The 26,744-nt window shown below is 42.5% G+C and overlaps 3 protein-coding genes across 8 annotated transcripts in view; 2 read left to right on the forward strand and 1 right to left on the reverse strand.

Moving 5' to 3' along the window:
- LOC109636413 (single-stranded DNA-binding protein 3) overlaps positions 1–11,241 on the forward strand; it is a 37,116-nt gene extending 25,875 nt beyond the window's left edge. The window contains exons 6-18 of one of the 5 annotated variants that reach the window (XM_020098096.2): positions 1,663–1,746; positions 2,920–2,979; positions 3,083–3,149; positions 3,665–3,729; positions 4,170–4,231; positions 4,356–4,401; positions 4,692–4,727; positions 4,835–4,889; positions 5,095–5,165; positions 5,846–5,924; positions 6,017–6,045; positions 6,158–6,259; positions 7,986–11,241. In XM_020098096.2, the coding sequence (XP_019953655.1) occupies positions 1,663–1,746; positions 2,920–2,979; positions 3,083–3,149; positions 3,665–3,729; positions 4,170–4,231; positions 4,356–4,401; positions 4,692–4,727; positions 4,835–4,889; positions 5,095–5,165; positions 5,846–5,924; positions 6,017–6,045; positions 6,158–6,259; positions 7,986–8,015 (786 nt within the window). In that variant the 3' untranslated portion in view covers positions 8,016–11,241. The remainder of the gene's footprint in view (positions 1–1,662; positions 1,747–2,919; positions 2,980–3,082; positions 3,150–3,664; positions 3,730–4,169; positions 4,232–4,355; positions 4,402–4,691; positions 4,728–4,834; positions 4,890–5,094; positions 5,166–5,845; positions 5,925–6,016; positions 6,046–6,157; positions 6,260–7,985) is intronic. The other 4 variants (XM_069535388.1, XM_069535389.1, XM_069535391.1 and 1 more) reach the window with 4 other exon arrangements.
- Positions 11,242–11,363: 122 nt separating this feature from the next.
- On the reverse strand, positions 11,364–15,765 carry LOC109636269 (ankyrin repeat domain-containing protein 34B). Of its 2 annotated transcripts, none has more exons than XM_069535386.1 (5): positions 15,409–15,545; positions 14,698–14,913; positions 13,931–14,113; positions 13,501–13,708; positions 11,364–12,908 (listed from the first exon to the last, which is right to left on the reverse strand). In XM_069535386.1, exons 2-5 carry the CDS (start codon positions 14,908–14,910, stop codon positions 12,043–12,045), a joined length of 1,470 nt encoding a protein of 489 aa, XP_069391487.1. In that variant the 5' UTR covers positions 14,911–14,913; positions 15,409–15,545; the 3' UTR covers positions 11,364–12,042. The 2 variants fall into 2 exon arrangements, with proteins under 2 accessions (XP_069391487.1, XP_069391488.1); XM_069535387.1 differs by lacking the exon at positions 11,364–12,908 and adding an exon at positions 13,174–13,416 and having other exon boundaries at positions 15,409–15,765.
- Positions 15,766–17,159: 1,394 nt separating this feature from the next.
- LOC109636412 (RNA polymerase II elongation factor ELL-like) lies at positions 17,160–25,808 on the forward strand. Its single transcript, XM_020098094.2, has 12 exons — positions 17,160–17,641; positions 19,289–19,333; positions 19,624–19,745; positions 20,446–20,606; positions 21,528–21,829; positions 21,976–22,100; positions 22,900–23,398; positions 23,490–23,574; positions 23,670–23,736; positions 24,151–24,322; positions 24,600–24,644; positions 24,741–25,808. Exons 1-12 carry the CDS (start codon positions 17,507–17,509, stop codon positions 24,867–24,869), a joined length of 1,887 nt encoding a protein of 628 aa, XP_019953653.1. The 5' UTR covers positions 17,160–17,506; the 3' UTR covers positions 24,870–25,808.
- Positions 25,809–26,744: the final 936 nt, after the last annotated feature.

The following is a 26,744-nucleotide window of genomic DNA, read 5'->3' on the forward strand; positions in this document are numbered from 1 at the left end:
TGAAAAATACACAAAACTCTTCAGTAAAATGTAATAAAAGAAGCTGAAACGTTAATCAATCATCAGACAAACAAGACGCTGAACAAAATCTTAACCAGAATTAAAGAATAATAATCTAAAACTGGCAAGAATTCAATCAGATACCATTTGAGGAAAGGTTTCTAGGTGCTACAAGTAATCGATTTGTCTGGACTAATTAGCAACTATTGGGGATTAATAAAGGTTTTAAGATTTTTTTTTTTAAAGCAAAATGCATTTTTGCTGGTCCTATCTTACTGCAGTAACCTTAAACTTTGTTATTGTAATAATAAAATTATCTAAATATATCACTGTAGGATTTTCACTATTTTCTGACATTTTATTAACAAAGCAGTTGATGAGTAAATAACGATTGATGCTAGTGGCCACTAGGGCTGAACAAGACATCAATAATTATCTCTATATTTTTTCACCAATAGCAGTATAACAAAGGTTCAATAAATATTGAGGAGGTATAACTTATTATAGATGGACCTCGAATTTGTAAAATGTTTTGCCTATAATCAAGTGTTTGTGAGTCTCAGCTCATATAGAACATTTTAAAATCATCCATCGTTCATCCTTAGTTGCCGCTCTATAAAGAATTTGTAAACAAGATACAGAAAACCAGACGTTCAATTCCATGATTCATTCCTGGAAAGTCTAGAAGAAAATTATTTTAATACGAGCACCACTTAGATTGTTAGATGTGCTAATGAGTTTGTGTGATTTCAGATTTGGAACAAGATGCAAATATTCAGACTTTTATTTTTTTTCCCCCTTAAATTATTTGCCTTTTACGCCTGTTATGGCTCAACGCAGGTGTTATCTATTACAGCCGTCAGACATGCCTCTGCTGGCTACACATTGGTGCACGTGCCCCCAGACTCACTGAGGTAATCCATATGGGTTGTGTTTGTTTGCGTGTCCGGACGACCGGGAGGGATACATGGAAAATTCCATTTGCTGTTTTGTAAATTGGCCAGATTTTATTTTCTTCTGACAACTGGAAAATTGAGGATGGGGGTGAAGACACTGATGGTGATAGAGCAGACGAGAGGCCGTGGCATAATGAGTTATTTATTAGGGGTCGTTAACCTCCCTTTCCTGGAGTTAAATGTCAGCAGTGTGTGGACGAGCAGGGGGTTGTTCTCTTTGTGGACGGTGTCGCACTGAAGTAGATTTACATTTGTCAGGAAATACAACTTTAACGCATTTTTTATGTGCACCATCTTTTCTCTGATTTGAAGTTAGCACTAGTGGCTGTCCTGCCGCAGGGAGCCTTTGGCAACACTGCCCCCATGTGGTTCAAACAGAAGAACTACATGCAATCCTCTGACCTGAGGGTCCTGAGGATTGTCTCTTCCTAACACACATGTCAAGGCCATCCTGCAAAATTATATTTACGCTTTACTGACTTTTTTTAATCTCTCTTCGACTTAATTGTTTCCCATTGGCTTTAATCCTGTTACGGGACATTACATTAACAAATTTGCCCAAAATGTTCCGCTGTCTCCCCCCCGCTCACTCCCCCCTTCTCCTCGTCCTCCTCTCTCTTTAATAACTTTTGATCGGGCAATTCCTTCAGGTGTAATCCGCCCTCCTGGCCCCTCCCCTCTCTGACATCGCTCTTCTTTCTTAAAGGGACCACCTGGCTCTCAGCAGTCCCCCCACGCACAGCCCCCCCCACACAACCCAAGCAACCCCATGATGGGACCCCATGGCCAGGTAAGACACCAACACTTTCTCTCAAACACCCCTATCTCTTTCATTCCCCCCAAATCCCCCTGCACACACTCACCACCCCGTCGCCCACACACAAGCTCTTTCTCTCTCCATTCACCACTCGCACACGTTCTTCTTATTTTTCTTCTTCTTCTCCTCCTACCCTGGAGCCCTGTTAGCTCTAGTTTTGTTCTGGCTAATTCCCTGTGGATGTCGGCCCCTCCAGTTGCCAGCTCCGTTATGAAAGCGGAGCAACCAGAGGTAGCAGGGCCTGCTCCTCTTCAAGGCCCAGAATCGGTTGTCCCTGTGTAGGATGAATAATTCACTCCGTGCCCCTCCCCCAGAGCAGCTTGTGTGTGTATGTGAATAAATGTGTGTGTGTGTGTGTGTGTGGCAAGGGGGTTGCACACTTTTCTGCTCCTCTACTCTTAACACACATGCACACGCACAATCACACACAGCTCCCTCCCCTCTGCTTACTTGTTTTAGCACCTTATAAATAAAATAGGGGACAGGCGATGGGGACACGTCACATATACATACAAAAACACATGGGCACACACATGTACGGACAGTTAACACACACACACACATACAGGATGGTCAGTGTTTTGGGTCACTCCACCTGATAAAAGCATTTTCAGGGAATTCACCATTTAAAGGGAAACTTCATCAGCGTCAGAAGAGTAGCTACGGGTGCCACTGTGGAGGCGAAGCCAGTGTTTTGGCAGCGCAGAGCTTCATTCTTGTGGTTTCTGGTTTCTGTCTTGTGTGCGAGAGAGTGCGAACATGCTTCCTCTAAGGTTTTTGAACGGTGTTGTCAGAGTGAGGTGTCTCTAACTACACCGGGCCGACCACAAGCCGAATCAGCTTACACCACAGCGACACACACACACACGCTGACCAGCACGAATCCTTGCTTTGCGTGTACCAAGAGAAAACAGATTCTGGCTCAGGTACATTTTCTCATGTTTTCAGGCTGATGTGATGAATTTGATCTTTCAATGTCATCCTCCATCCTCCAGCCACACCGTGTTCATTTGTTTGTCCTCAGTGCTGCCTCCTGTTCGAGTGCTCATGGATTTATCAATAATGAAAATGTCGTTTTCTCTCTGCCTTTCTTTTCCCCTCCCTCAACTGCCTTTTTTTCCCTCCTTCCTCCATTTCTCTTTTCAGCCTTTCATGTCACCGCGGTATCCAGGTGGACCGCGCCCCTCACTCCGAATGCCAAATCAGGTACTGAACTGGATTGTGACTCTGTTTACTCACGTTTGTGCTGAACGTCCTAGTTAACAGGATTGTGGCAGAATGTTAATTTTTCTACCACGTCTCTTCGCAGCCTCCTGGGGGAATCCCTGGATCTCAGCCACTCCTGCCAAACAGTTTGGACCCAACAAGACCGCAAGGTACGACTGGGGCCGATGTCGTAGTCACAGGCCTGAGTTAGGACGCCATATAATGAAATATATTTGTTCTGTGTAGTAGACAAAATGTTTGTAACTGACTCTGTTAGGAATGTGAGTAGTAATAATATTTTCGACAGATAAATTCCAACACATAGCAAATAATTTCACAACAAGTGAATATTCATTAATGAACTTGAGCCGTACACTCCAGTCAACAAACTCTGGGTTGTTACTGGACTGAATACTGGTGTGTGTCTGTGTGTGTGTCTGTGTGTGTCTGTGTGTGTGTGTCTGTGTGTGTCTGTGTGTGTGTGAGGCTCAGGAAGGGCTCTGTGGTGATATTAACTGCAGAAGCCCAAGGGTTAAAGTAATTGGATTAGGACGGAGTATTGTCTGTGGCTCGTCTTAATTCCTGTTTCTGAGAGACGAGACATGTGTGTATATACATGGGCACAGGAGTGTGTGTGTGTGTCGCAGTGTGTGTGTGTTTGACTCTTTCTCATCTGTTTCTCTAGGACATCCTAACATGGGTGGACCAATGAGAATGAACCCTCCTCGAGGAATGGCCATGGGCCCACAGGTATGATGACACACACCAACTTTTCAAAATTGGTCCTAGTTTGATTCTTTGTTAGTTGCAGCCTGTGAATTATATTGTGGTTACCCAAACCAACTTGAACCCTTTTTAAACTACACACGTCTGTTATAGTGGAAAAGAAGCAGTCACCACATGTTAGAGATAGTGAAACAAACTCAATGCAGCTTATATTAACTGCTACTGGGTCGGGTTTGAACACAAACCCTGTTGGGTTCAGGTCGGGCTCAGTTAGTTTTCTCTAAGGAAACAGAAACTCTATTGTGGACACATAACTACAGAATGTGGCACAATAAGATCAAATTTAGAATCAATCTCAATTAAATAACCAAAGATCACAGAAATAAGAATCTTGTTAAGAAAAGAAAAGAAAAGTAAAACATCTTCCCATGTTCTTACCGTGTTTCTCATGTCTTGTCTTACAGAACTATGGAGGCATGAGACCTCCTCCCAACTCTATGGGCGGTCCAATGCCAGGAATGAACATGTAAGTTACAACACTAAAACTCTAAAACTAAACTCTTTTTTCAGTGTATTTTAAAAGAGTAATTCATTTTTTATTTCTCTTCCACCCCTTCCTGTCTTCCGTCTCCTGTCTTCTTTTCCCTCAGGGGTCCCGGGGGTAGAGGGCCTTGGCCAGGACCTAACGCGAACTCAGTGAGTCTGAATCCTGTTCAGTAAATCAGACAAATTCAAGCTTTTTTCAACCATGTTTTTACCAGAGGTTTTAATTTGTTGTGTTGTTACACAGATATTAGAAAAGGTTTTGGAGATGGGTACTTGTGCTCATTGTTTCTTGTAAGATATTCAAAGGGATATTCAATAGACAAAAGTACAAACTTTCTCAAACAATTGTAACTTACATTTTTAAGCTTCAGGAAAGAAATGTAACAGGTTTCGTGTCCTCTGACCCTCAGTTCTGATTTTCTGTTTCCTGTCCCCTGCAGATAGCGTACTCCTCCTCATCTCCAGGAAACTATGTGGTGAGTTTAAAATCCATCAAACCAGTGTAGTAAAAAGTGATGTCATTGTACAGATGAAGATGTTCTGATCAGTGTCATTCTGACATCCAACATTGATTGATTCACAGGGTCCTCCAGGAGGAGGAGGTCCGCCAGGAACTCCCATCATGCCCAGCCCAGGTGGTGCGTCACCTAACTATGTCCCCAGCACTAACACTTGTCTTACAAAACAAGACATCACCTCCTTTTTTCTCTTTTTCCCTGACTAAACAAGCATGACGTTGTCCCCTGTCTCCCACCAAATCACTTTTCATCTTTCATGTCAACATTCAGCATCATCTCTCTGAAGTCAACAACTGAAGTTTTTATTCTGATTTTATTTTTTTAGATTCAACCAACTCCAGTGAAAACATCTATACAATGATGAATCCAATCGGACCAGGAGGCAACAGACCCAACGTGAGTCTTACATGTGTTAATAGTTCATTTGACAAAAAGCTCCTGAAAGTTATTCTGTAGCTTTTACTTTTTAAGCCTAGTATATACTTGCCGTTCACATCCTTGCAATCGATGGCACGTTCAAGAAATGGAGTCATTCCTGCTGGCGTGTGAGGGAGACTTCGGAAACCGTTGGTAAAGATGAGCAATTCTTCAGAAAACTATGGAAAACCTCTGCGACTGATTTGTCAAGGCAAAGAAGTGCACACAAGCTGGAAGCGGTGATCCTGGAGGAAACAGGCAGGAGCCAAACAGTTGTGTTGTGTTGCGTCTCCGTCTTTGCCTTCTTCCAGTGGGTTTGTTCTTGTAAGAGAAGACTGCAACAGGGTACTGCAACTCAAGCAAGAGTATGAAAGGGAAAGATGTTGCGTTAAAGTCACAGTTGTTGAATCCGTCAAGCATAACTGCAGTTTCAGATAAAATAATAGATGTTAATGTCATTTACAATTAATCCAGCTCAAATACGCTTTAAACCACGTCATCAGAAACAAGTACGATTCAGCATTAGAGTAACATAACTCCGCCACAAAGCTCCGTAAGAATCGACTGGAATCGAACCTTTAAAATAAAACTAAACAATCTCTTCATTCCGAGCTACAAAGGTCACAATCATTTACACGTGTTCTACGTCTTTTTGACAGTTCCCTATGGGACCTGGGCCTGACGGACCAATGGGAGCTATGGGAGCCATGGAGCCACACCACATGAACGGATCACTAGGTGGGTTTTACACACAGTGACTTTTCAAATCACTCACAGATTTTAGCTGAAACGTTGAACAGTTGAACAACTTCTCTCCTCCACGTCCTCAGGGTCTGGGGATATGGATGGGTTGCCAAAGGTGAGTCAAAATCTCTTAACTTCTCCTATTTGCTTGAATAATAATGTATCATGTCTTTTCAACACCTCACTTGTGCACATGTAAGAATTGTTTCTATCGTCTCTCTCTGCAGAGCTCTCCTAATAACATGGGGGGCATGAACAACCCTCCTGGAACGCCGAGAGATGACGGCGAAATGGGCGGGAACTTCTTGAACCCATTCCAAAGCGAAAGTGTAAGTAGAGCGAGTGAATGGCATCTCACGACCCTTAACAGTTATCCTTGACGCCCTGACATAAACCAGTGGAAGAATGCAAGCAGAGGGTTCACCTGAGTTTGTCAGTAATGATATTTGTCTGGTAAAGTTTTTTTTCTTGTCACTGTTTTTTGTTTTACGCTGATTAGTCTCAGTGGTAGTGGTCATGATTAATATTGAAATAAGAAGTCGGCAGTTAAGGTTTTTACCAAAGTTAATTCTTCACTGGAAAAACATTCCAAACCCAACAAGGCCAATTTAAAAAAAGAAAAACCTGACAAAGTAGAATAAGAAAATGCCAAATGAAGATGTGGTCCCCATAAGTTTAAATAGAGAGCGTAGCAGCATGAAGCAGCAGTCAACAGGTAACCGCAGTGAAACAAAGAACAGCAACGCGTGATATTTGTCCTGCACAGTTCACACTCGCCATCTTGCATCAAAACATTTTATTACTGTGATGATTACGACCCATCGCATGATTAGAGCTGATTTCATGTGCAGTCAGATCCACTCAGAACCAGAGACTCATGGTGCAGCAGGAAGAACCAAATATCTGTGGGTCACGTCGCCTGTAGTTTTAAGTACTGCTTGTTCCTGGCACAGTCTTCTTACTGCCTGGGACACAGCACTGTGAATTAAAAATGCAAAACTTAAACAGTCGTTAAAAACAGGGCTGTAAAAAACACCTGATGTTCTGCTTGCATTACAGCCGCTTACTTATCACTTAGAAATCCTTCTGTACCCTCTGTATCAGTGATGTGATTATGGTTGATGTACTCCTCAGTGAAGATACCGGTTCTATATAATTTGCTGATTATATCTTAGAGTGAATAAGGATTCTATTTGTCTGGAGCACAGCAGGTGGAGGGTGGTACTGTTCCCTGGATAGAATTGTGACTGTCTCTAACCCTCGGCCTGCAGAGCCACAGGGTGCTCAGGCTGGAATTATGTCTGAGCCCTAATACCCTCATTCAGCTAATGAGCAGTAGGACTGGGTATCGTTTCAAATAGAGTCTGACCGAGGTGGTGTTTTAGGGCCTGATACTGATTTGATGGTCGTTATCAAACTCTAATGACAAAGAAATCTAATTGAGACATGAGATTTCACAGTTGACCATAAACCTTTAACTATTAATGAGAAGAAAATACAAATACAACCAGATTTAAAGACAAATTAAAATACACATCTTTTCTGTGTTTTTTATTCTGTAAAATAATACTCGTCATAGTGACGTCTTTCATATTTCTGTGAAAGGTTCATATTGTCGGTCGGCTCTAGTTTTAATGTTAATGTGAATTAGACCAAATGCCAGTGAGTGTTGATCACAATAACTAAGCTGCATTTCTTCCATTTCAATTTCGGAACAAAATATGTCAAATTATAATTTAAATCAGTAAATATACTGTTCAAAAAGAAGTGAACAACAATCTAAATGTACAGTTTCAACCTGTGGTGCTTTAATTGACATTTGGACACATTTAAATTTGTGTCAAACAGTCCAGAGGTCAGATACCCAGCTCCTCAGAGATTGAATTATTGCATCGTTGATCATTGGAGTCTCTATCAGAGAAGGTTAGAACCTAAGTCTGTGCCTCCTCCAGCTGTGCAGGGCTGGGTTTGAGCGCCCTCTGGTGTTTGAATGTTGTCAGTGACATATCCACTCATCTGTGCCCTCCTCCCCCTTCCCCCTCTCTCTCGTTTCAGTATTCACCCAACATGACGATGAGTGTGTGATTTTATTTTTATTTTTTTTGTATTTTTGTTTAATCCTCCCCACCCCCTATTTTTTTTCTTCAATTCAATCCTTACATCACATCGGATTGGACCACCGTCTCTCACACACACACACATACACACACACATATACACACACACACACACCCTTTGCCCCTTCCTCCTCTCCGCCAACACGGGATCCGCTATTCTCCCCTTCCTTTCCCCCCGCCCCCCCCCAACCCTCTCACTCGGGAACTCTATGGCCACACAGCCTTCCGGGACAGCCCTCGAGCATGCTGGGACTCTAATTAAGACGGGCCCTCCCGGAGCATGCAAGATGGCCGGCGGTCTGAACAGGAAGCAGTCACAGAGCCACAGGAAGAGCCTGCATTCTGACTCCGGCCCTGGCCTCCCTGGCTTCCTGTCAGGGTCTAGACAATGAGCGAGGGATGGAGGACAAGTGCAGAGAGCGAGAGAAAAGAGGGAGAGAGGAGACTGGACAGAACAGCCCTCCCCCCGGGGACAAAGTCTCTTTGCAGCCACCTGGAAGCTTCTCAACTACGACTTTGGACTTTTTAAAGATTTTTGTCGTCTTTTTTTTTCGTTGTTTCTGTTCCCGACAGATTCAGTGGAGGGTCGGACTAAACAACCCCTTTGCCCCACACATCGTTCACCGTGTGTACATTTTTAACAGAGGTGTCGTGATGATCGGTGAACTCTTTAATTTTTTTCTCCATTTTTTTTTTTTTTTTTTTTGTGTATGTATTGTATCATTGTTGTTTTTATTATTGTATTATTGTTATTAATGATATTGGTATGATCATTTTAAGATTAGGTTCTAATTCCTGTCGTTTCTAAGGGCACATGATTTTGATGAAGTCAGTTCATGTGCACACAAAATCTGAACCTATCCGCTGTGTAACACTGCCCCCTGCAGGTAAGATTTGATCCATCATGGTACTGATCAGGCCTGTTTTTTAAAATGTTTTTCACAGGTTTCTTTAAAATCGCTAAATTGTGAACTTGCTCAGTAACTCACACCAGAAGAAGTGGCTCCTCTTTTTTTAGTAGCTTCCATGCAGTGAAATGCACAGCTCTATTTATTTATGTACTTAATTTGTCGTATAAAATCATTGTTACTTTTTCTTTTGAAGTGTTATCCCTGGTCTTTTATTAACTGCAGAACTAGTAGCAACCGTGTAAATATGCAGATCCTCTCTTTATCTCCAGCTCACGTCATCAGACCCGTCTCTCCGAGCCCTAAAGGTGCTGAATCACAAGTGTCGACCTTTTGTGTTTCGTTTTTTTTTTTTTTTTTTTTTAAACCCCCCCACTCATGCTGCTTCCACTAACGCTGCCCACTTCGGTCACCGCTCACTCCGGTGTGAACGTACGCTGCATTTTATCGTCTCTCTGCTGACTTGTAGTGAACACTCGGATTGTTTTTCATTTGCCGATGAGTCCTGAACACACTGTGATGTATGTCTGTGCTTTTTGGGGAAATTTGCTTTCACACACACACAATCACACCAGTCGTGTAGCTTGCAGACGTTTTGTTCTCATTCATGCGGTGCTTCCTCTTTGCGGTCGCTCCTGGTAAAAGGACTTCTGACTCGTTGCTGGTCGGATCCTTGGGTGTTTTGATTTTTACTGTCGGAGTAAAGCAGGCTGTAACGAGTGGCCTCCCTCCCTTCACTCATCTCGGCCCCCCTGTCCTTTTTCCTCTTCTCTCACCTTTCCAGCGGGCCAGCGTCAACACACCCAGCCACACTTCACCCCTCTCTAATTTCATTTGTACAACTCTTCATCTTTTCGAGTTGAGTTTCTTTTTGTAAATACTGTAAAATGCATTTTGATATCATTGACATGTTTTGATATTTCAGATCACAACTTAACAGTGGATCAGAAAACTCGCTGATTCGGGGCAACTTGTGTGTATTTGTTCAGAGATGGTTGTGTCTTTTACTCAGAAATAATATGAATGATGAGAAACTGGAGCTGCTATAGACTATTATGCTATTTCACCTCATCACAGACAGAAACCTGGGGCTTTACTGTGCATCCGAGCTGTAGCGTCATGGGGGTGTAAGAGGACGAGGGAGGAAGATTTTTGTAGTCAAGCGTGTTTGAACTTTTCGCTAACTCGCTGTCACACACACACACACACACACACACACACACACACACACACACACACACACACACACACACACACACACACACACTTCTTTTAACTCCCCTGCCTCTGTTTTTTTGGAAACTGGTTTTGTTTGTGGCTGCAAAGAAAAACCACACATTTGACAGAACAGAGTAAAACAGGTGAATCTTTAGGAAATGAAACTTGTCCCTTCTTTGCCTCCGACGCACTGCATCTCAGCTTTTACCCTTTCAACACAACCGAACGCAGGGCACACACACACAAACACAGGACACACACAAACACAGGACACACACACACACACACACACACACACACACACACACACACACACACAGGACACTGGCTCTCAATCCAACACACCAGGGACCAGAGTACAGACTTTACTATGAAGGATTTTTTTTAATCTATTTAAAAATGGGGTGGGAGAAATGTTCAGGAAAGTAAAGAGGAGAAAGAAAAAAAATAATGGACAGATTTGTTGCGAAGAAGAGGTAGAGAGGGAGCGGGAACAGACGTTTCCTCCCTGTACTTTGAAATACTGTTGTATAAAATGCAGTCAAACTTCTCTCTATCTTTCTGTCCTGTAAGTAAAGCTGTCACAACGTTGATCATTTCTGTATTTCTATTGTGCTGATGTATAATACTGTAACATTCAGGGGGAGGGAGGGTTACCAGAGGATGTTTTTGGGGTGCGGGAGTAAAAGATTTTTCTGTTCAGTTCCTCTCTTTTTTTTTTCTTTTTTTTTTTTCCTCTTGATGACAAAGCAGTATTGAATATGAGGCAGTCTGTCCTTGGGGAGTTGCTTTGTATCTCATGTTAGGGTAGTTTCAGATCCTAAATGTCTCGTGTAGTAAAATAAGAGGTTCCTTCTTCGTATGTTTCTTTATATTGTAAAGTTTCTTTAGATTAAAAAAATGTTGCTTATTGGAAAAAAGGTGGGAAAACTGCATTGATAATAAATGTATTTTTTTTTTTTTTTGGTTTTGTTTAATTTTCATCAAGTTGTCAGTCGTTTTTGCCTGTGTCCCCCTTGTTGTAGATACATATTAAAAACAAATAAAATGACTTCACTCCTTTTGCCATGAACAGAAGCTTCTTTAAATCTGCATTTATAGATTGATTTCCACTAAATCTTTCCTCAGTTTTTTTTGTTTTGCTGTTCATCTTGGTGCGGAAAGTGCAGAAAAATTGAAATGAACCCACGTTATGAATGGAAAAACATGATTTATGGATCAAAAGATGACAAGGGAGGGAAGTATTTATGAAATCTGGGTTTGTTCCATTTCAGATACCTAAAAATTATGAAATTAATAAATCTAAAAAATAAATCCCTTTTGAATGGTTCTCAATTCATAGACCTGAGAAGAGGACTGACGAGTAATCATATTTTAGACAAAATATTTTTTTTTTACCCTCAATTTCTCAGATTTTATGCTGTTAAAATGTGTCATCAGTCACATGAGAAAAAAGCTCAATATGAAAATATCTGCTGTATTAAAACTTCATTAGTATTTTATTGTACTAATTCTATAATTGTTAAATATATTAAAGCAAGTAAACCCCATAACAAGCTTTTGTGCACAGCCTGAAAAAGGCATTTATATCCCAAATCCTACAGATGGACATCATTTACAAGAATGAGGAAAAAAAACTTAAAATATTCTTTTACTATGATACAAAAAACTAAACTGGCAAATACTCACACTAAGTTATTTACAGTGTACTGTGTTGTTGACATATTCCTGAAAATGATCTTCATTACGAACTCTAACTTGAAAAATGAAAGTGATTTATCCTTGAGCTGTGGCGACTGATGAATGGGAAGATGAATGTGGAAGAATCTCATCACAGAGGGATGAAGATGTCTCCAGCAGGAACAAGTCTCAGTCTTGATGACCCATGTGGTTCATCCTGTCTCCTCTGATCTGGTCGAGCTGCACTGAGTGACGACGCAGTGACCTCCTGCTCCTCTCACCACAGCAGGAGGCCGCAGGAGACACCAGTGAGGTGAGGGAGAGGGAGAGGGGGAGCGGAGGGAGTAGTGTCGTTCTCCCGGATGCTGCTGATGGAGAGGAGGGTGTAGAGGAGCTGGGCGGGTGAGGCAGAAACACCATGCTCCTGCTTTTAGGGAGGGAAACCTGTCTTGGTACCTGCAGGTGAGAGTCTGATTGGTGGACTAAGGGCGGGAGGTGAAGCGGAGGCGGGATCACCATGACAGAGGGGAGGGTGTTCCTGCGGAGGTGGGAGTGAGGGGCTGGGCAGACAGGAAGCTTATTGACAGAGCTCCTCTCCAACGCTGGCCCTCTAGGAGTCAGACTCCTCTTGGAGATCAGTCGGCTCACGGCTGCCTGAGAGAAACTCGCCTCTGTGAGGGGGGGCCCGGACTGAGAGACCCTCGGAGGGAAATCCTCACAGCCTGTGTTGTAATTCTCTCCTCCATGTCTGTTATCCCCTCTGTGAACCAGGCCCTCACTCCTTTCTTCCACCCTGAACTGATGGAAATGTGACTCCTCATCCTCTCTTCTCTCATCTTCGCTCCCTCCTCCCTCTCGTCTTAAATCCTCTCTGCCTTCCTCCTCCAGCCGACTCCTCTCCCTCGTGCCCTCCTCATAAGCTCTGTTCAGACAGGCCAGGTTGTGAATGGCCAGCCACGGTTCAGATAACACCCTGTGTCTGGGAGTCGGAGTGTTACACCGGCTCAGTGGACTCATCTCGCAGGAGGGACGTCTGCTGCTGCTTCCTCTTTTAGCTGATGAGTGAGACACAGTGTGTAAATCACAGATTTCATAATACATCATTTTATTTATACAGACTGGAAAAGTTTCCCAAATTTCCAAAAAAGATAAAGATGGATGGATCAGGGCTACCGGGATACGAACGCTGCCCTCTTGTGCCGATGACGTTATCTGGAGCCAGAGTGTGGGGGGGCAATGATCGATGGATGGAGCGACGGTACACACAGTCATATCGAGAGGAAGTCTCAGCTGTCAATCATGACGTTTCACCCCATTTTGTAGCATCAAATAACAAATGAAAGATTAAACTGAAAAATTTGATCAAACATTGATGTGAAAATGACTGAATGAATTATTTTTGAGAAGAATTTATTTGACGTGTAGTTTGACTTTTTAGTTTTGTTCATGTTCCATCCACTGACATGGAGGAGGCAGGGTTTATACTGCAGTCAGCCACCAGGGGACGATCAAGAGGATTTGGCTTCTCGTTTGGGGAGCTGTCATATCGTCCATCTTTACAGTCTATGGATGTTTGGAATGTGTGTGAATATCTTTTAACAAACTGCATTTCTCCTGGTCTGTTATTAACTGAACACTTTGACTCACTGAAGTTGAAGATGTTTTCTCCCTCAGGTGAGCTGGGCGAGCTCGTCTTGAGGACGATGTCAGACGGGGACATGCAGGACACCGGCGAGGTGTTAGGGGACGGGGGAACGTTCAGGTAACGTCTGGTCACTGGCCCTCCACTCACACCAACCTCTGTGGCGATGATGATGATGTCACGACCCCTGACCCGACAGGCATCCATCAGCAGCTGCGGAACATGACCAGTCTGAGGTTTTTATTATAATAGTATGTTTTTACTTGTCAGGAGTAATTTTGCATGGTTACATTTGTATTTCTTCCACCATCTTTATACTTCATTATAAATTATTAAAACTCAACTTCTCTCTTCCCATCTACCCTCCCTCCCCTTTGCCCCTCACTAGTTTTGATCTTTCATTTCCCCTGATCTCTCTTTCTGCCTCTGACTGACCTCCAGTGTGGGTTGGTGCTGAGCGTTGATGGCGTACACCAGAGCTGAGGCTCCGGAGTAGTCCTCCATGCTGGGGTCGGCTCCTGCAGACAGCAGGGTGGAGGCCACCTGAGCTCCCGCTCGCTGCATGCAGGCGTACATCAGAGCAGTGCGGCCGGCGCGGTCCTGTACGTTAGGATTTGCCTGAAGGAGGAAAAGAAAACATTGAATGGTTCTTATTAAGGTCCAGTGTCAGTCAGAGGACTTGTTGGCTCTTGCATGTTCAGAAATCAAAACGTAACCGACATTAGAATGATTGTAAAATGCTCATGATTGTGATTCTGCCTCTCGAGGGAGAGACACTGAATGAGACACAGTCCTCTGTATACTCGTGAATTATCTTACCTCAGAGTACACTGTGTACTGTGTACTGTGTTCTGTGTACTGTGTACTGTGTTCTGTGTATTGTGTACTGTGTACTGTGTACTGTGTACTGTGTACTGTGTTCTGTGTACTGTGTACTGTGTACTGTGTACTGCTCCACAGATCCACAAATGGTAAGGAACAGTTTGGTCGGTGGACGGAGGACACATGCAGATACACTAGGAACCTGTTTACTATGCATTAAAAATACACTGCTCTTACTGCAGGTACAGATTTATTATGCATTAAAAATGCACCCAAATCAATATATTGTGGAGCTTACTTTCAGACTTGTGTGCAGAAAATTGGACTTAAGTGTTTGCTCTCTGGGTTGAAATTGGAACGATTGGTTGGTGCAGGCTGACCTTGTTGTGGAGCAGGTATGTGAGGAGCTTCACTGTATCAGGCCCGGCCGGCTCTCCTCTCAGGGCCTTACACGTGGCCAGCAGCGCTGTCTCTCCTTGGGGGTTGCGCCCGTTGACCTGAGCCCCACCGTCCACCAGCAGGCGGACCAGCCGGAGCTTACCCGAGGCTGCTGCACTGATGAGGGGGCTGCAATCAAACAGGGGGTCCCCCATCGCCTGGAGAGAAACACTTATGTTTGAATACTCCAATTTCACTTTACTACATATTTTACCAACTATTTCTCTTAAAATCTGGTCTTTATAGCGCAGTGATACTAATGTTAGCTCAATATTACTCTTTTTTTAGTGTTTATAATTATATTTCTCAATGACCTATTTCATTTTTTTATGTTATTTCTTCACTAAATTGGCTTTTTCCACACACAAAAATAAAATCTCCTGACAAGAATATATCAAATGAAAGTATGAAACTAAGTAGTAAATTAAATGTAAGTAAAATTAAATAGTACTTTCTGTCAGATGACTTATTCAAACTGTCACAAATTGTTCTTCATGATAAAAGTCTAAGACTAAGCTGGAAACAGGCATCAATCATATTGAGCCAATGTAGATTCAATGAATCACATCTGCTTTAAAAATCAACGTAGACATGACACAAGCAATCTACAGAGTGACATATGGACAGACACCCAAAGCAAATCTTAAACTTACCTCGATTTATTTAAATTGTTGCAGAAAGAAATTATTTGTATTCCAGCATTTCCTCGACCCATTGAAAAGTTCTCGTCCTCATGCTGCTGACCTGCGAGGACACTAACTTTCATCCGCTGCCTCAGTCTGTGACTCGTCTGTCCTGATCTGTCCTGATCTGTCCTCTCTGTACCTGCTGGGCGGAGAGCGGAGGCTCGTCCCGCAGAGAGTGTTCAAAACGGTTTCCAGTCCAAAATGTCAACTGCACTACAAAGACCCACCGGCCCTTTGATATTTGTCAGCTTTGAAACAGGCCTCATCTGCCTGGTGGCCAACGTCTGCGCTCAAACACACACACACACACACACACACACACTCTAATGCAGACACACACATCACACACAGCTTTCATTGAAAAACTCTGCAATGCATTTGTTCTCTTTTTTCATTTAGTATTCGTCTCTGGCTTTGTTCTCTGTGGGGTGGCTGTTAAGTGAAATAAATAAATTTGACTTGAATGAAATCATGCAGAGAAAAAGAGATTCAAACACATTCTTCAAAGTAAAACAGTGTGTGCTTACTTTATGGTTTGGGTAAGGGTTAATGTCTCCATGTAGAAATTAAGTTCAATAATTTAATGAGATTAAAGTCTGAGGAGAGGTTTGAAAACTTTACTGCATGAATATGAATTCTACCAATTGTAAGGCTTGTTGTTACATTTGAATTTAGTGATATTGTCTTTGGGCATAGTTTTTTCAGAATTGTTGTCTTGTGTTGCCCAGAGACAGAAGAGTAGAGACAGTGTCAAAACAAGTGCATGACCAATCTCCACAAGAGATACATTTAGCGTCACTGTCAATGAATTTGGTAATAATTGTGTTACAGCGGTCACTATTATGCAAAATCAAAAACATGATTTTCTCTAATTTCATCAGAAACAGAAGGGGGAGGGGCACAATCATGCTTTTCTCCAGTTTATCTTGTAAATTCCAAAGAACTTGGGTGAATTTTTTTATGATAGTTTTGCCTGAAACAAACAAACACAAAGAAAATCCCTGTGTGTGAAACCAGGGAAATGAGCAGATTGAGAGGAGAGGGGTCAGAAAAAGTAGCAGTGGTTACGTAACATCTGCATCATGGTTTATTTATGTTGATTCCATCATATATAAATTAAATTAAATCATATAATGAGATTCAAGTGTTGGGAGGATTTAGAAAACCTTGCTTTATAAATGTGAAATTTAAGAGAAGTAAAAGTACAATTGTGACAGAACAAGTTGTTGGTACATTTAACGTCAATGTCTGTTGTGTGATATGGGCAAACATTATGTACAATTTGAAAATGTATTCTCAAATGTTTGCCGCTAGATATCAGAGAAGCTAGTTCAGTAAACTTTAAAAGAAAACGTAAAACAATTCTCTTTACGTTAGCCCTTAACTAGATCTTGCACTTCTTTTAAATTAATCTAACCATGTTTTTATTTGTTATCAACGTGTTCTTATGTTACTTAAAATCTCTTATATGAATTACATTCTAACATGAATTTATATTTATAAACCTTGTTTTTATTTGTATTAACATGCTTGTATTGTATGTAAAGCACCTCGAGCTGGATCTCTTCTTTGAAAGGTACAAATCCAGTTTATCATCATCATCATCATCATTATAATTATTATTATCGTTGTAGTTGTTATTTAATTGACAGAACTGAGAGGGACACGCCCTTGCATCACTCTTGTATTGTTGTCTAATCTTTAAACTAAAGAAGAATCCTGTTATGATGAAATGATTCTAGTTGTTCTCATCAATGTATAAATCATTAAAACCTGAAGCAGCTGATCACTGATCAGTTCGACCAGAGAAAATCCCTGCGTGTGAGAGGAGGAGTCTGGACGAGTAAGCACTACGTCACGGTTTATTTATGTCCGCGGGCCAATCAGATCCCTCCTGGGCCCTGCCGTCATGACGTAATGCGATCTACTCCAGAATAGCGCGCGGCGGCGGCGGCGGCGCTGAGCTCGTCTTTCTCTCCGGGATCCTGGCGCCGGCGCTCGGGCGGTAATGTCACTGTGTTCGGTCCGGGGCGAGAGAGTCTGACAACCCGGTGGAGGAGGCAGCATGTCGCTGCTGAGCGAGAACCAGAGCTACGGTCTGTCCAGCGGGGAACTGAGCCGCGGAGGCAACGTCTCCGTTTTTCACGTCAAACTCACTGACAGCGCGGCCAGAGCCATCGACTTCTTCCAGACCGGAAAGGTAGGTCCATGTTCCAAACCCCGAATAACGAGCCAGCGCGCGGGGTAAATGTTCAAATCCGCCACTTCCGCGAGAGGAGGCTCACTTCAAGAGCGAGGTGGCCGGAGAGGGCGAGGGCAGAGGCGGGTTGGTGCCCAAGTAGTTGTTGTTGTGGTTGGTGGCTGTTGTTAGAAACCTGGTTCTGCCCCCGACATGGAGACGCACCGTGTTGCGTAAGAATAATGCGGAAACTCTCTTGTGAGACGATGCTGCTAAAAAAGGCCGCGACATTACGAGCTGGAAGTGTGAGTGACTGTGGGAGGCAGGGGCGCATCCAGGGCTTTTATCAACCAGGGGCCATAAATCACATAGAAAGGGGGGGTGGGGGGTTGGGGGGTGCACAATCCCTGATTCTGTGATGGTTGATGGGAAATGGTCACACTAACCCTGATGTCCTGCCTGTGCACGTCACGTTCCGTCTTGTGTTGAAAATATGTGTCTCATAAGCTCTGGAGCGTTTTCCTAATGACACCAGATTAGTTTTTTATTGTTGACGTGTAAAGAGGCGGCGGTCAGCGGGGAAGGGGACGATGAACTAGAAAGCCGCGCCGCCATTGCAAAATTATGTCGCGGAGTGTGTGAAGTTGGTAAGAGTTTGAAAAATGTCAGTGAATTACCCCGGTCTGTATTTATATAGCACTTCTCTAACGTTCAAATGTCTTTACGCTACAATTTTACCTTTCACCCATTCACACACATATTCATAAAGTGCGAGGAAAGGAAAAGAAGGGAATTTTTTTGGATCGCATTTGAGAGATGGAGCACTTATCACTGTTTGCCAAACGTATCCTGAGCTGCAGCCAGCTTTTATCGACGCTGACAGATGGACAGAGTTGTAATCAAACGTTTTGATCCAGTTAATCATAAATGACGCAGACGCTGCAGGAAGTTCTGACCAGAGAACAACCCATGTGCACTTCCTCTGTTCAGTAATTCCTTGTAACAGGCAGAGGAAACTCCTCAGAGGAGAAGTGCATCACCAAATCTTTTCTGATAAATCACCCTGCTGCTGTCATATCCCTTCTTTCGTTTATAACACAAAGAGATGCACAGGAAGGAGGGGTGGAAAACACCTAACGCAAAACTGAAAACTGACACATGCACAATACTTGCTGTGCACATACCTAGTTTCTTTATTTAGCCTTTAAGTGTGGCTATTCATAACCCACTTGGCCTGATCGTACAGACAACACACACACACACACACACACCTCCATGCTCTGTGCTGGCAGCCACATCATTCTGTGTGCACCCATCAACAGGTGGACTCACAAATCCTCCCCCCATGAAAAGGTCAATTAGATTCTAGTCATCGAATACTTTCGGTCCGTGCCACAAACGTGTCACTTTGGCCTCTGTGGTTTCCTCCAGGCGAACTCGCCCCAGCGTGAGGTGACGCTGCATTTGGTCGTGATAAGATGGTGAATCATTATTTTGTGACTGGTCACACTGGGGATGTAAGTGGGGCAGGGGGTGCTAATGTTGTTGTTTGTCAGGAGATGCAAGAATAGTATGAAGTGGAATCCACTTCATTTTACAAAAAAAAAAAAGACTTGTGCTTGTGACTGAGACGCACTTAAATTCAAGCATTTTTTCTTTTTTTTTCAGGGCTGGTCTTCACATCCCACTATCTGTTTTAATGGAAATCAAGGGGTAAGAAGAAGAACTGCTCGTCCAAGATGTATTTTTGGGAGCCGATGCTTATATTACTAAATAAATATTGAGATACTAGTGTAATGTATTGTTATCAAACACTTATAACAATATAAATCTGAGGCTTGATTTATAGAACTTAAATTAAGAAAATAAACATCAATACACATCGTTTATTTTGTAGAATAAAAGTCTCTCAATGTCTCAAAGGCACATCTTCATTTGATTTCATACATTTGAAAGATGTTAAATCTCATCCTTTGTATCTCTGTTTTCATTTATCTTTGCAGAGAATCTCTATCCCATGCTCGGAGAATAGAGATGACGTCAGGATATTCACTTTTGGCGTGACGAACGTCGCCCGTGACAATCCTAATGGAAGCTTTGACTGCGTCCAACAGCTCAGCACAGGGTAAAACACAGAAGAATAGATCACCTGCACCAACTTTTGTTGTTGTTAAGATGTGCGAGTTACAATTTAGGGGAAAATACAACATGTAGATCATTGGTACATTGCAGAGTTTGCAGAAAGAAAAGTTGCAAAATTCAGTTTGGAGGCAACAAACAAAGCAATCATGTGATAAATGTAGAGTAGATTGCATGTTTGAATCTAATCAAGGAATTGAAAACCCACTCATGAGGGCTGTGAGCGTGTTTTGTCTGAAGCCATTACGTGATTGCATGTTTACTTACATGTTGTCCATGAATAGAATTAACTGAGAATGTGAATGAGTGTCAATATTTTAAAATGTCTCTCCACCCCTGCTTCTGAACGAGAGTCACCCCGCTGGTAACGTATCTTTTAAATGCCAGACGAAGCACGGGGCTCCTGACTCACTGTGAAAAGGCCTCGCAAGCCGGAAATGTAGAGATGTGAATTTGTTACAAGTCTCACAATGTGCATCAAATTAACTGTTGGGTTTTGACAAAAATATAAAAACAGTGTTGGTATCTGACATGTTAAAAATGGTGAACTACAGATTAGTGTGTGTTGTGTATTTCACCTGAGAAGCAGGTATCCACTGAAATGTGTTTAATTTGAAATGTATAACATGTAGAAGGAGTCCTGAAAGCTCTGTCTGTCCTCACTGTCCTCCTCCTCGTCCTCCCAGTGCTGCCAAAGAACTGTCTTGTCTGGGGGTGATTCAGAAAAAGATGACAGTCAACGCCACAGATGACTCGTACGATAAGGCTCGTCAGAGCATGGCCCAGGCTGAGGAGGAGACACGCAGCCGAGGGACCATCGTCATCAAACACGGGGGGCGCTACCAGGGTAGGAAACACAGAAAACACTCCTGCCTGCTTGGTTATACAACAGTTAAGCAGTAACACTGACTATGCTGGTTAAATCCCAAAGAGGAAAAAATGCAGTCAGCCATATTGCATTGGTCACCATAGCAACATGTGTGGTTACCAGTGACAGCCAGTCTTCAGTGTTCTCTCCTGCAGCATTTTGCCCTTTTGTCTGTTTTCTACTGAGTAAACCTTCTGTACAGTGCACACACACACACACATGCACATGCACACACACATGCACATTCAATATTGTATACTGCATATTGTCGCCGTGCAGAATATTGTACAGTGGTTTTACTCGGGTCTCTACAAACACTGGACTGTGTTCTTTGTAACACGCTCTTCAAATACACATACACATGATCAAACCAGTGATTGAGCTTTTTTTGTGTCACCACTGTCGTCTTACTTCTCACCACCAAACCACTTCCTTCTAAACAGATATATTCGCCACCATCATCATGTTTCACTAAGCGCTCACTGCACATACACACTAGTTCTGATCATTTAGTCATTTCAGAGGAAGTGCTTAAAAAACAGAACTAAAGGCTTGTGCACCCGTGTTGTTGTTTCCTAAATTAGAGAGCAGCGTCTTAGTAACCTCAATGAGAGTTTTCTGTAAGGTGTAATGAGGTCTTTACTCTTTTATTCACGGTTCTGCCACAGTTCAAATATGATGATCCACCACGTCTTCCTCCCTGTCTTTGATCATACACATTTACAAGGTTCAAGAGATGCAACATTTGGGGTTAAAAAAAATCTTTACAAAACCAGCACAAGGTCCCCTTTTAATTTTAGAAACCTTTCACGTCCCTTTGAAATTTCTTTTTGAAGATATTTTTCTCTTTATTTGGGAATGGCGTCTTTTGATGTGTGATTTCCTGCTTCCCTTGCACAGGCAAGAAGGTAACGGTGCGAGCCCCGGCGCCCGCGCTGGCCAGCCTGACCAAGCCCAGACCGTCATCCCAGTCCTTCCTCAGCAACATCAAGAGAGGGGGCGGAGGCGTGTCCAAGCTAAAGAAGGGGGCCTGTGTGTCGAACCGGAGGAGCATGGGCGATGTGCAGGAGAGGCCGCTCAGGGAGAGGCTGACACACTTGCTGGCTCTGAGGCCGTACAAGAGGCCTGAGTTAATCCTGAGGCTGCAGAAAGACGGATTCTCAGCAGAGGACAAAGACATGCTGGACTCTGTAGTGATGGAGGTGATTATTTTCTGTTGTACCCAGATAAATACAGGCTAAAAGTACACAAAAAGAAAGATCGTGCAGAGAAAGACAGAGGCTCTCAAAATTGTACTTGGCTGTTGGCTTATGTTGTTTTTTCTTTCTCACTCCTGTGTGTATGTAAGGTTGGACAACTCAACAGTAGAGACAACACGTTCGTGCTGAGGGACAGTCTGTATAAGGATCTGCAGAAGGACTGGCCAGGCTACACCCCAGGAGACCAGCAGCTCCTTAAAAGGATCCTTGTCAGGTAACACACATGAGGAATGATGTGCTCCCATATTCATATGAGGAAAATGCACAAGAAAAAGTGATGAAAACTCGGCACTCTGCAGTATGAAAACACAACAGAAAGGCAGTTGGGGCTTTTTCTCGGCTGCATTTATGTTTAAAATGATGGCCAGGGCACCTTGCTGCTTTCCCCCCATGCCACAACAAGGTTCCCCAGGAAAAGCAGCCAACCCTAGTCCCTGCTCCAGAGTCATGAAGCTGTGTGGGTCGGGTCATTCCAGCCCTGACACTTGAGTGAACTTTGGGTGAATTCTGGGGAGGGCGTATGTAACTCACACTATTAGGACATAATTCACCAAGGTTAGTTTGGCACTGTCACTCGTTCCTTCAAGGAGCTGGGATGTAAAGGCAGCACCGACATGGGTTGAATGCAGATTTGGTGATGACGCCATTTTGTCGATCGTCAGAAGGTGTGCAGCCAAAAAGAGAACGCTGCTGTGTGCTGCATCCCAGTGACTCCTACACATGTTCCATTCAAATGCAGCATGATGATGAAATAATATACAATTCAATCAAACAAGCTTTTCTGGAAATATGGATCCCACAGAGAATTGATTTATCAAGTGGAAGAGAGGCTTTCTCATTAAAAGGCAACAGATCTTTATATTTTACTAGAATTTTAACTAGAATTTATTCATAAATGATATCCACTCTCTAACCAGCAAATGTATCTTCATCAGGCTATTCAACAAAGTGTGTTTACATGCATTTATATAACACTATATGAGGTTTTATGCAGGATATCTCTTTCTGTGCAGGAGGCTCTTTCAGCCACAGCAGAACCTCCTCACTGCCCCTGAGGCCCAGGTCAGCCCCCTGCGAGACACCCCCAATTCCTCCCCAGCACACCGTCCAAAACCGTCCCTGCCAGAGGAATACACCGACCCTCTGGTCAGCAAGAAGCCCAGGATCTCCCATCTGTCCAGCAAAACACCAGCTGACAAGTCGAGACTGAGGCCTTCTGGACAAGTGTCTCATAGAGACTGTGCTGATGCGAGGGCGGGTGACGGGAAAAATAACTCACTTGACCCCAGGAAGCTGTTTGACTCCCTGTCAGTCGTCTGTCAGCGGGAAGATGAGGTGGCTAAAAGGCTCGAGCCGTCTCCCTGTGCTCAGCAGGACCCAGGAGACCTCCCCCCACCCGACTCTGACCGCCCTCCGTCCCCTCTGATAGTGCCCGATCTGAGCAGACGCACAACAAAAAGAAAGAAGAGCAAACACAAACACAGAGACAAGACAAGCAGAACCGGCCCGGAGGTTTGTGGATTTTCCAGAGCTTTTTGACATTTTGTCAGAACGTGCATCATATTTCACTGACATCATCTGTTTTTTTCTATCGTTGGTCAAGGAGAAGGAGAAGTGGAGAGGTGCGAAAGAAAGGAGAAAAGATCAGAGTTCAGACGACACAAGCAAAGTCTTGCTGGATTGCTCAGGTCAGTGCTGTGAGCTGTTACTGTGTCACCTCAAGCGTCAGTGTGTCAGTATTTTAAAAATCGTCTGTCATTCTTTTTTTCTTTCGTTCTTTCAGAACCAAGTGAGATTTTGTTCGACTCTACTGAGCTTCAAGTGGACAATGACTCAGCAGATTATTTATCGTAAGTATGTTTCTGTTGGTATCGAGACTGTTTCCACCTCAGGAGCTTTCTGCAGAGATCAGGAAACGTTTGAGGAGCTCAGTTCCCTCGTGTTTGTGAAAATGGGGTTGAAAGTGAATTTCACTGACTGGGCAAGTAAGCTGGCGTTTTCCACAGCAGTTATTTTACGTTGGTTTGATTTTAGTTGACAATAATTTTTTGACCAATAATGAAACCCAGGCGCTTTTGTCCATGTTTACAGAGAAAGTTCTTGGGAAAATAATTTTTTTGTAAATTTTGCTAGAAAAGCTTTATACTATTGTATCAAACTTTTGTAAATATTAGCTTTTCTATCGTTGAACCTTTTCAGCAAAAATCAAGCTTTTTTTTGTAGATGATTGATCTGACTGGTCGGTCTCTACTCTCTCCTCACAGGATGTACACGGTGATTTGCAACCACGACCAGAGGCAGAGCTACAAAGAGGACTTCAACAAGGAGTACTATGAGTACAGAGATTTACACGCTCGCATCGATGGCGTGACCCGGCAGTTCATGGAGTTGGACACACAGCGCAAACAGCTTCACCAAGAATCACATAAATACAAGGTAATAATGTTTTATTATTATTACTACTACGTGGCTGATACATTTGTCATACTCTTGTCCTACCCATCTCGAGCTAGTAGCATATTTAACCATACTTTTTAAAATAAGGACTGCTCTGAATAAACTGAATATAATTCATTCATCGTTTGATTTGTAAAAGTTTGATTTTAACTTGTCGCACACAGGTCATTAACCTTACAGTAAAATTGTTTGAACAAACTAACTTGATTAAAATGACAGTTTAACTACAGAGTTTTATTTTATTTATCTCTTGCAGACGGTTCATGATCAGATTCTTCAAGAGTATCGCAAAATCAAGAAGGTAACAACTTTCCAGATACTTGACGATATTGATCCCAACACTGCTTCAGATGACGTTTATACATAATCAAGCTTTCTTTGCTTCATTTCCCTGTAGTCCAACCCAAACTACAACAAGGACAAGCTCCGCTGTGAATACCTACACAACAAACTGGCTCACATCAAGAAGCTCATATCGCAGTACGACAAACAACAGCTCAGCGTGGACCACTCCTGTCCCAAATGAAGCGCCCGACTCTGAGACGAGTACAGCAAACACACCGCAAAGCGACGGAGGTTCACGCTGCTGAGCTGAACGCCATCGAGCTGGACTGGATGGCGACGGCTGAGTCTACTCTCTTCTCTTGAGACCTGCTGGAGATGCCAGCCGAGTCGTGTGTGAAGAGCAGCAGCGGAGCGTTGGGTGGAAGCAGCTCTATAACGTGAGATCTTTTCTGAGAAATGATCTTTGAAAAGCTGTTTGACCTGTGAGCTGCTGGACACGGGTAACAACTACTGAAGCTCTGGAAACTGAAACTTAGCTGTTATTCTTTAAAACGGTTACATATGGAGAGAAGGTGCTAATCCTCCACACACCTGTAGATCCCCATCACACATTTGAGTTGTTTTGTGAGTGAAATGTAAACATCTTAAATGGGTATTTGCTTCTGTGTTCTGTCAGCCCTCAATCAATATTCACATTTAACGCTGGAAGCTTGAGACAACTTCTCGCTGTGCAGACCCAGACTGCTCGTTACGCCAGTGTTGGAGAAAAGATGGAGGCAGGTGCACGTCCTGAGAAGAGGTTTGGTGAACTGAGACTCGATCGGTCTTGTCGGTTCTCCTCAGTCATGACTCCTGAAAGTGTTGCTGGTGCCTGAAAGTGTTTCTGTTTGGTCTTCATAGTATTCCACTGCTGTTTTCCTTAATTTCCTTTTTTATTTCTGGAACTCACGAGACTGTTATGTCGATCATTATGTGAACTGTATTCAGGGAATTTACAGCGTGAGCAGCAGTAAAAGTATGATGATTAAAAACCTGTCTTGATGTAGAGTATTCGAAGTTACAGCGTTATTGTTACTGTGGGTTACTCTGGGCTTTGTTTGCATGCTATGTACTTTACAGAATGCATGAGGAATAAATCCGAAGTTTTGTCCAACTTTCAAATAAAGTCATTTGTTATTGATTTTGTATAAACTGAATCTGATTCATAACGCTGTTTAAAACACCGGCAAAAACATTACACAGTTTTTTAATTACAAAAACACTAAAGTTAGAAAATGTAAGTAAAGAAAAGTTGTGCCTGACAAGAAAGAAATCCTGTTTTCAAATCTTAATCTTGCTTAATCCTGGGGAGGTACTGAAAAAAAACAAGAAATAGTATTGTGCACCATAACCCCAATAGTAGAACTATGTGCACATATTATAAATCTTTATGTACATTTATTTTTAGCTTTATTGCGTACCCTGATGTCCAGTATCCAGAAGCTTCCAGTGGACGCACATGCAAACATACAGGAGGATACAGAAACAATGATGACCAGCATAAACATATACTGTGTACTATAAACAGGTAAGTAGGTATTATATAAACACAGTTGGTTTGTGTACATTACGAACTGTATATGTTTAGCTTTGATTATGTAAATGCTGCCATACATTTTATATTCTACTGCGTGTGTCTTTACAGTGTTAAAGTGCAGGTGCACTACGCAAATAAAAAAAACATGTTAGAAACTATAAAGAAAAGGACAGTTTAAAATAAGCGTTTAAAAAGTCAAACATGTACTTTAATCAATCAAATTGTATTTGTCCAGCTTTTTGTCTCATTAGGCTTCTGTGATGTTTCATCTCTAATCAAACAAATCTGTCAATTAGACAAAATTTTAGAAACGTCAAGCAGTGAAATGATAAAAAAAAAACTCAAATTCGAAAATGTAATAAAAAAATTTATTTGAAAAAAATCTAAATCAAATCAAATAATTCTTTATAAATCCCACTATGTTGACATTTGTCACATTACAGCAGTAAAAATACAAAGCACCAGTTAAAAAAGTAATAAATAAGTAAATAGGAATAATATTCAAAATGTAAACAGGATATACACAAGTATATATACAAT

This window comes from Paralichthys olivaceus, chromosome 12 (assembly GCF_024713975.1).
Source record: "Paralichthys olivaceus isolate ysfri-2021 chromosome 12, ASM2471397v2, whole genome shotgun sequence".
NCBI classification, from domain to species: Eukaryota; Metazoa; Chordata; class Actinopteri; order Pleuronectiformes; family Paralichthyidae; genus Paralichthys; species Paralichthys olivaceus.

What these genes read in the sequence shown, in the direction of transcription:
- LOC109636269 (XM_069535386.1), bottom strand. Translation starts at nt 14,910, where the DNA reads ATGGGGGACCCCCTGTTTGATTGCAGCCCCCTCATCAGTGCAGCAGCC. An exon ending in CATACCTGCTCCACAACAAG is followed by an intron (nt 14,114 to 14,697) that starts GTCAGCCTGCAC and finishes TTCCTCCTTCAG; the next exon opens with GCAAATCCTAACGTACAGGA. An exon ending in AGCACCAACCCACACTGGAG is followed by an intron (nt 13,709 to 13,930) that starts GTCAGTCAGAGG and finishes CATGTTCCGCAG; the next exon opens with CTGCTGATGGATGCCTGTCG.
- LOC109636412 (XM_020098094.2), top strand. Translation starts at nt 17,507, where the DNA reads ATGTCGCTGCTGAGCGAGAACCAGAGCTACGGTCTGTCCAGCGGGGAA. An exon ending in ACACGGGGGGCGCTACCAGG is followed by an intron (nt 20,607 to 21,527) that starts GTAGGAAACACA and finishes TCCCTTGCACAG; the next exon opens with GCAAGAAGGTAACGGTGCGA. An exon ending in CTTAAAAGGATCCTTGTCAG is followed by an intron (nt 22,101 to 22,899) that starts GTAACACACATG and finishes CTTTCTGTGCAG; the next exon opens with GAGGCTCTTTCAGCCACAGC.